At 43.1% G+C, this 8,686-nt stretch overlaps 1 protein-coding gene across 1 annotated transcript in view; it reads left to right on the forward strand.

The window, feature by feature from the left end:
* SCRIB (scribble planar cell polarity protein) overlaps positions 1–8,338 on the forward strand; it is a gene marked incomplete at both ends in the record, with an annotated part of 119,655 nt that extends 111,317 nt beyond the window's left edge. The window contains 2 exons of the mRNA XM_081996305.1: positions 1,064–1,115; positions 8,178–8,338. Coding sequence (XP_081852431.1) covers positions 1,064–1,115; positions 8,178–8,338 — 213 coding nt within the window. The remainder of the gene's footprint in view (positions 1–1,063; positions 1,116–8,177) is intronic.
* Positions 8,339–8,686: the final 348 nt, after the last annotated feature.

Consider the following 8,686-nt stretch of genomic DNA (forward strand, 5'->3'; position numbering starts at 1 on the left):
AAAAAAAATTAAGCTACTCCTCACTTGTGGTCTTGAGCTGAGCAAGACGACCCCTAAAAGATAGATTTTGATCACTAGTGGCCAGAACTTTCAGATGAATTTGGCATTATTAAACTTGCTGAATAGTGAGCTCTTCTGAAATCCTATCCTTACATTTGTAAAGTTCAGATTAATGTTGAGCTCAGTGTAAGTACTGTGTACAAACCTAGAAAGAAGTAACAACTGCAGCCACTTTTGAAGTTAACGGAATACCTCAATAGGATACTTTGACCCTTCTATCCTTGAAGCACTATATACAGCTAGATTAAATTCTGTATTTCAGAAAAATAAGTAGGGCTTGGGACATTCATGCCTGTCCCCAGAGTAGTGCTGATTTTCAAGCCACCTCAAGTTCATGACCATGAGCAAAGTTGTTTTCTCATGGTGTTGTCACTCTGGTCTGATACGCTACAGACAGCTCTGGTTATTGGAATGGTCTTCATTTTGTGAAGGCTTTAAAATTAGCAGGAACTGGTGGAGTTTCATGAGTATCACTTAGCCATTTCTCCAAAGCTGTCTCTGCCATCTGTTGGGATGTAACTGCTTCCTGTCCCATATCAGTTCTCTATACATGCCTGGATACAAAGAAGAAAGTTGATTTTGCATAAGAAGCAAGTCCTGGGATTAGTGCAGATGCAGAATTAGGATCCAGGACTCTCAAGGAAACGTAGCTCATGTCTTTGCTCTCCTCCCATGTTTCTACTCATTTTCTATAGTCTTTACGCTTTCTGCCTTTCATGTCACTTCCTATCCTCTTCTTCCTACGCACACAAAGTAAAAGGAGGAGAGCTCTGATGCGCAGACACACACCTCATCCTGCAATTCAGGCAATGGGCTGCTTGACTTTTGCACAAAGGATTAATATTATAATCGTTCATTCACTGAGGGTCATGCCCCAGCTGCTGTATTACAAGCGCCTTTGAAGGTAAAAGGTTTTCTGTAGTGTGTTGGAAGGCTGGAAGTGGGGAATTACCTGACATCAGTGTTACAGAGGTGGATGCTCATGCCTTCTCTTCTCTTCCAGTCACCTGATGCAGCTGATGACCTCAGATACATAGATGACAGAAACAACTCGGGTAAGTTCATGGCCAAAGGACTCGTCTTTGTATTACTTGCTTCCCACCATGGTTCTAGAGGGTTCCCCTTTGCCTGCTTGAGGAACCAACCCTGAGGACTTTAGCTTCTTGATGCTTGAAGCAGTGTCCTATTTTGTCCGTTCTAGAATGACACCTCCAAACTTGCCACATTCAGTTTTGGGTAGGACATTTGCATTGTGCTTTAGTGATGGCTAATTTGCTGAGAATGGTGTGTAACAAGCATGCCTTGTTTTCTTCTGGTTTTGTGTTCTGGAATAAAGAGTGGTAGTAGAACGTGGGTGGGAAGTTTTTGCCTCTGTCACCTGCTGTAAGTGAATAATATCCATTGTTCAGGGTCTGCCTTGTGCCCCTTTTGCTAGAGCAAAGAATCTTGCTGCCTGCAGCAGGCAGTTGCAGATAAATTCATCCTGGTTTAAGACTTGAGAGCATTTGGGTGCTTGAGTACCCACTATCACACTTGTGGATCTGTGTGCATGGTCACCTAAATAAACAGCTTTGACTGCTGTATCTCTTCAGGCTGCCCTAGCTATGGTATGTCTTTCTATCCCCAACTACAATAGACAGGCTCAGACTATTTCCCACTTAATTCTAGGTGGCTGTAGTAGTATTAGGGGGCTCAGCAGGACCTGCCTTCTCCTTAGTAGTACTTCTGTTTCCTTCAACAGTTGATGCTGGGTTTTTTATGCCTGTTTTGCAGCTATTTCCGCCCCCCTTTATTTTATGCAAGGAATAGGTTCTCTCTTAATTTTATCTTGGCAAATCTCACTGAGTAAAGGCTGCACTCCAGACAGCTTGATCCATGTATGGGTCATTTCCGGAAGGAGGTTCTGCTGCACTGATACTCAAGAAAAACTTAATTTCCAGACAACATCTGTTCTTCATCCCTTGGAGTAAACCTCTCAACCCTGGTTTATTCTCTTGAGGTAGTCCATTTAGTCAGTGTACATAATTAGGAGGTCACTGAAGGGTCAGGAAATAATCAGCAATTGCTTAGGGGCTTCAGACCTCATTATTGTCTGTCATTAGTCTATTGGACCCTCAAATAGAATAAAAGCCATAAAGAAGAGTGTGTGGTGCTCTGTCAAGAGTTTTTTAACCCAGTCCTTAGTCCTTAAGTAATCCTTAAGTCACCAATGTTTGAGGTTGTAATGTGTATGAGTCACCAAAAAAAAAAAAGCAGATTTTTCCAAAATCAATTTGGAAGGATAGCAGATGAAGATGCAACTAAGCTCTTTTGCTATGGGACGAACCTCTCAAGTTTGTTTTAGATCCCCCCCCCCATCTCATTCTTCCAGGCAGTGTAGCATTCCAGACAACATACAGATTTTTATTTTTATTTTTACAATGATTTTTGGCGAGCTATAACACCTGCATGACGAATTTTAAAACCCCTCCTTTTCTGCATCAGTTCCAGCCTCCTCCTAGGCCTGCTTTTGTCCCTTTTCAGATATCCTTGTCAGAACATGTGGAGAAATTATTTGCAATAAAATACTTCTCTGGGAAAATATTTGAGAATTGGAGTGATTTTTACTTGCATTTTCCTGTACTATAAAAGTAAAAGGAAAGGAGACCAGTTACCAAAGATCACAGGATTATTATGCTGTTCAAAACAACACGATGTGTGTGCATTCTCCTCGCAGCCTGCCCAGCTTCATTTGCAACTCCCAGCATTTCAGGCAGCAATTTGATATCCTACTAGGCCTTTCACTTCTGCGCATATTTAATACGGCTTTAAAGAGATCTAATTGCTACATTTAGTGACACCTTTTCTCTGTACACCTCTACATACACTGAGATTTTGCTCAGAATTATCCTTCATCATAGAATTACGTCTTTTTGATCATGTAGTAAACTCATAAGCAATTCCTAAACTTTATGCTAGAAAAGCGTTATAACAGAAACTCCAAGGATATCTTACTGCTGACTGCAGGAAAACATTAGCATATCTGTCTTCTGATTGTCTTTCAAAGCACACCATTTTCTTGTCCATTGCAGATGGGCTCTAATAAATAGTTGTTTCCATTCTTGGGTCTGACTTCATGGTCACCACTTTTAAAATGTGTTTAAAAACATTTAATCTAAAGTTTTCAAGAGGCCATGAAGTTATTGGACTATATAATAGCGTTTTTAGGGTGGAACCATGCTATGTGTTTGCTTCATGACGTAACTTTCCAGGTCACTTAGAGCCAGAGTCTTTTGCTTTGCAATTTTATAACCATCAGGTTTCAGAAATACACTCTTGATAACTTTATATTGCACTTATTACTGGATACCTACCTACTTATGGTTTAGGGAACATGGTGGCACTGGATTAATGATTGGACTTGATGATCTTGAAGGTCCTTTCCAACCTAGTGATTCTGTGATTCTGTGAACTAAAACAACCTGCTTTTGTCCTCATGGTCTTTGTCCATTTGGGATGTCTAATGTCTACAGCAATTTAAACAGAAAAGGTATCTTTTTATACTACACTGGTCTAATCACTACTATATTATTAGTTTTGTCTAGGACTCAGTTCTGTAGCTTATGTACACATAGGAATGAAAGATGATCTCTCCACCTTCTTGTATTGCTAATTTATCCCCATCCAGCCTTTTTAGTCACATCTCTACTCCAAAGACTTTCGTCCACCCTTTTGTTCTCCAGACTTCCATTTTACAGATTCTTTCCTACCAAAATGCCAAAATTTCACAAAAGTAGAATCTCTAGATTCGTAGTAGTTAGAATGCCTGTGCTCTCTTCCAGTATTTTCTGATTTCTTTCACAGAATAGGAAGCATGTAAGGGAGGCTTGTACTGGTTCAGAATATACCAGTATCCTGTTTGGCTGGAAGTGAGTTCTTCGGGAAAAGACTATAAAAAACAGAGCAAATGAGCTTGCATAGATGCATAGTATCAATTTTCTGTGATCACCTATTAAGTTGGGATGTTCTAGATCATCGATGGAATGATCCTCTATAAAATTGTCTAGATTTTTTTATCTTTCATAGTGCTTTGTGACATTGAGTTCCATAATTAGGCATTTTGATTGCTTTAATTCTGTTTCTTGACAATTTTCTTGGGTGTTCTGGGATGTAAATAACTATGTCTTATTCACTCTTTCTGTACCATTCATGTAGGCTAGTGTCATATCAGTTATCTTTCTTCCAGGCTGAAGAATCCTAGTGCTTCTTTGTGGGAATCATTCCCACACCTTTATTTCATCTATGCCATTTTTGAGGTAGAGAACAGGGCTGCATGCAGTATTGCAAATGTAGGTATATGATGAGTTTATGCAGTGACAGAAGGTGTTCTATATGTTCTCCCATCTTTTCTGATATGTAAACCTCAAAAGTTAAATGGTATTGCTGAGAAGTGTGCCGGTGGTTTCAGAAACCTCCTCCTAATGAATACAGAATCCTAATCTCATTTTAAGGATGTCATCTGCTTGAGGGTAGGAAGGCTTTGCAGAGGGATCTGGACAGGCTGGGTCAATGGGCTGAGGTCAACTGTATGAGGTTTAATAAGGCCAAGTGCCAGGTCCTGCACTTGGGTCACAACCCCATGCAACGCTACAGGCTTGGGGAGGAGTGGCTGGAGAGCTGCCCAGTGGAAAAGGACCTTGGGCTGCTGGTCGACAGCCGGCTGAACATGAGCCAGCAGTGTGCCCAGGTGGCCAAGAAGGCCAACAGCGTCCTGGCCTGTATCAGCAATAGTGTGGCCAGCAGGAGTAGGGAAGTGATCGTGCCCTGTACTCGGCACTGGTGAGGTTGCACCTTGAATACTGTGTTCAGTTTTGGGCCCTTCACTACAAGAAGGATGTTGAGGTGCTGGAGTGTGTCCAGAGAAGGGCAATGAAGCTGGAGCACAAGTCTTATGAGGAGCGGCTGAGGGAACTGGGGTTGTTTACTCTGGAGAAGAGGAGGCTGAGGGGAGACCTCATTGCTCTCTACAACTACCTGAAAGGGGGCTGTGGTGAGGTGAGTGTTGGTCTCTTCTCTCAAGTAAGTAGCGACAGGATTAGAGGAAATTGCCTCAAGTTGCGCCAGGGGAGGTTTAGATTGGATATTAGGAGAAATTTCTTTACGGAGAGAATGGTCAAGCATTGGAATAGGCTGCCCAGGGAAGTGGTGGAGTCACCATCACTGGAAGTGTTCAAAAGACTTGTAGACGTGGCACTCCAGGACATGGTTTAGTGGGCATGATGGTGTTCAGTTGATGGTTGAACTTGGTGATCTTGAGGGTCTTTTCTGTGATTCTGTATTTTACATGCAATTGGAATTATATTACTTTTATTGAGCTTAAGCATCATCCAATAGTGTAAAAATAAATTTACTAAGTCAGTATAAGGTTCTGGCTAGTCTGATATTGTGTCTGATGCGAGCCACTGGGAATGCCAAGAAAAGAGCATGAAAGAAGAAAAGCATAGAATCATAGAATAATTTGGGTTGGAAGCGACGCTTAAAAGTCATCTAGTCCAACCTGCCTGCCATGAGCAGGGACATGTTCAACTAGAGCAGTTTGCTAGAGCCCCGTCCAACCTGACCTGGGATGTTTCCAGGGATGGGGCATTTACCACTTCTCTGGGCAACCTGGGCCAGGGTTTCACCACCCTCATTGTACAAAATTTCTTCGTTAGATCTAGTCAAAATCTACCCTCTTTTAGTTTAATACCATTACCTCTTGTCTTATTGTGACAGGCCCTGCTAAAAAGACTGCCCCCATTTTTCTTAGAAGCCCCTTTTAAGTACTGGAAGGCTGCAATAAAGTCTCCCCAGAGCCTTCTCTTCTTCAGGCTGAACAGCCCTAACTCTCTCAGACTGTCCTCAGGGGAGAGGTGTTCCAACCTTCTGATCATTTTTGTGGCCTTCTCTGGACCCTCTCCAACAGGCCCATGTCTTTGCTGTGCTGAGGGCTCCAGTGCTGAATGCAGCACTGCGGGGGGGTCTCACCAGAACAGAGTAGAGGGGTAGAATCCCCTCCCTCGACCTGCTGGCCACACTGCTTTGGATGCAGCCCAGGATATGGTTGGTCTTCTGGGCTACAAGCGCACATTCCGGCTCATGTCCAGTTTTTCACCCACCAGGACCCCCAAGTCCTTCTTCATGGGGTTGCTCTCCATCCCTTCATCCCCCAGCCTGTATTGATACCGGGGGTTGCCCTGACCCAGGTGCAGGACCTTGCACTTGGCCTTGTTGAGCCTCATGAGGTTCACACGGGCCCACTCCTGAAGCTTGTCCAGGTAAGAAGTGATAAATCATAAAATGATTCATTCCAGAATACTACTCCAGACTACAACAATGTGTGTTTTAGTGTTTTCTAAGCCAGAGGCCTTTAATTTTAGGGTTGTTTATTTCTTGAGTCTACTGCAAACGTGAATAGACTTCAACTTCCGCATCATTGCCCAGTCAACTGTGTAAAATCATAATACCCTTTTTTGTAGTTGAGTTTCATTTGACTACCCTGATGTACAGCTTGGTATCATCAGCAGTTTCTCTCAGTACCATCTTTATCACGTCTACTCCTTCTCATTAGTTACCAAATACTGAACCTAATACACATAGGTATTAGATAATGTCTTCCTGCACTTTTTCTGTGTTTTAACTACTTATTTACCCACTAAAGGATGTGCCGCATTATCCCATGGCAGCTTGTTTTCATTAAGAGCTTTGGCTGAGGAACAATCAAAAGGTTTTTTAAAAGTTCAGTATATTGTGTTATTACTTAACTTGCATGTCTGATGGCTCCTTTGGCAAATTCTAGTCTAAGAGGGTCTAAAAGGAATGACTTCCCTCTAAGCCATGTTGATTTCCTCCCCCACCCCACCCTCACCTAGATTTTTATCTGCATGTGCCCATGCATTTCTTTTATACCTGTTTGCCTTGTTTCAAAGTCAGTCATCTGCTTACCAATCCCAGTATGCTTTCACAATGTCAGATTTGTCCTCTACATTCATGTGGTTCTGAGGCCTTTTCAAACAACAGGTTAATGCTGCGGTTAATAGTTCAGGAAAGATTCTGAATTACAACTACTCATACTCGGGTACTGTAACAAGGATGATAGTGCATCTCGGAGTCTGGCTCTAGAGCAGAGGACAGGCCACTGGGTACAGCTCAGCTGACTGTGCACCTTTGATCATAGAATCATAGAATCTTTGGGTTGGAAGGGACCTTTAAAGGTCATGTAGTCCAACCCCCCCTGCAGTGAGATATGTCTGATCTGTTATATCTTCATAGATTTCTGTATTTGAGGTTCTCTGCTATGTTCAAAGACTTCAGAGAGGTTCCCCAGGAGACAGTTTGCACTTGAAGGAAAAAATCTGTGGCTTTATAACTTTTTCCTTTTTACACAAGTATCTCACAGTAGTTGCTCACGCCAAATTATCACAAAGGGCAGATGTTCCAGCTGTATGTCAAAACACATCAGATAAGCTCTACCAGCTCCTTTCAGGAGGGTAAGGAGCCACTGTAACAACAGTGTACTTTAGATGCAGAACACATCCTACAAGGACCTGAGACCAAGTTAACTGAGAGTCTGCCCTGTCAGAGTATCTTTCCTGGTGAGGTCCCTTGGTGAGGGATGCAAGTCACAGTCTAAATTTACAGAAAGGACTTAGTTGTGTAATTTCAACATTAAGCAAGGCCAAAACACTGACCTTTCTCATTAGCTACAGCATACCATACTGGCGGTCACATTGCTCTTTAATGCATGCTACTCTACTGAAACTAGTGAAATGCTTGGAGCACTAGCATACACCTGAGTCCTTTCAGTGTACCTGATTTTTCCTAAGGCTTGGCACTTCCAATAATTTTCAGTGAATAGTGGGTGTTAGGGGCAGGTGTTTTCTCACGCATGTGACTTCCTTCCCAGAATCCACAGTAGTCAGCACACGAGCTTCAGATCACCTAAAAGTTCTGGGCACGGGATTACTGTAAATCACTAAGACCTGAGTGCTGTCTCAAATTCAGCACCTGGGTATACCCTTATGTCTATGTTAACTGTATCAGCTATATACTTAACCTAGCACTTTCTCTTAAAACCTTAACTTTTCTTGTCCACACAGTTCCCCAGGAGCAGGACGGGCAGCCAGAGGAAGAGGAAATGTTAGTAACACGTGATTCATCAACACCTGCTTCATCAGCACTTGAAGAAATTGCCCTGTACAGCAGCAAACGCAAACTCCGACACAGCCGGCGCAGTTTGGAGGCTGCTGTCCCTACGTAGAAGATCTGATGCACCTGGGCGATGGAATAGCCCAGCACAGGACTCTTGAGCTTCCTGTGCTCCAGGGACAGCACTGGACTGCCCACACTGCTGCCTCCTGGACTCTGGATGGGAACTGAGCACCCCAGGAAGCATTGTGGTCAACTAACTTCCCTTATGGCTGTGAACCGCCCTCTTTTCTCACCCAATAACGCACTGGGGCATGTCCTAAACAAAATGGGATGACACTAAACTCATTGATGGCAAATTGAGAGGAGGTGTGGGTAGGACAGTGGGCAGCTGCAGCTTGTTAGCCTGTAAATATTGGGGGGGGGGGAAGGGTAGGACAGGGAGAACATATGAGTGTGA

Source organism: Phaethon aethereus (genome assembly GCF_964289735.1).
Source record: "Phaethon aethereus genome assembly, chromosome: 2".
Lineage (NCBI taxonomy): Eukaryota > Metazoa > Chordata > Aves > Phaethontiformes > Phaethontidae > Phaethon > Phaethon aethereus.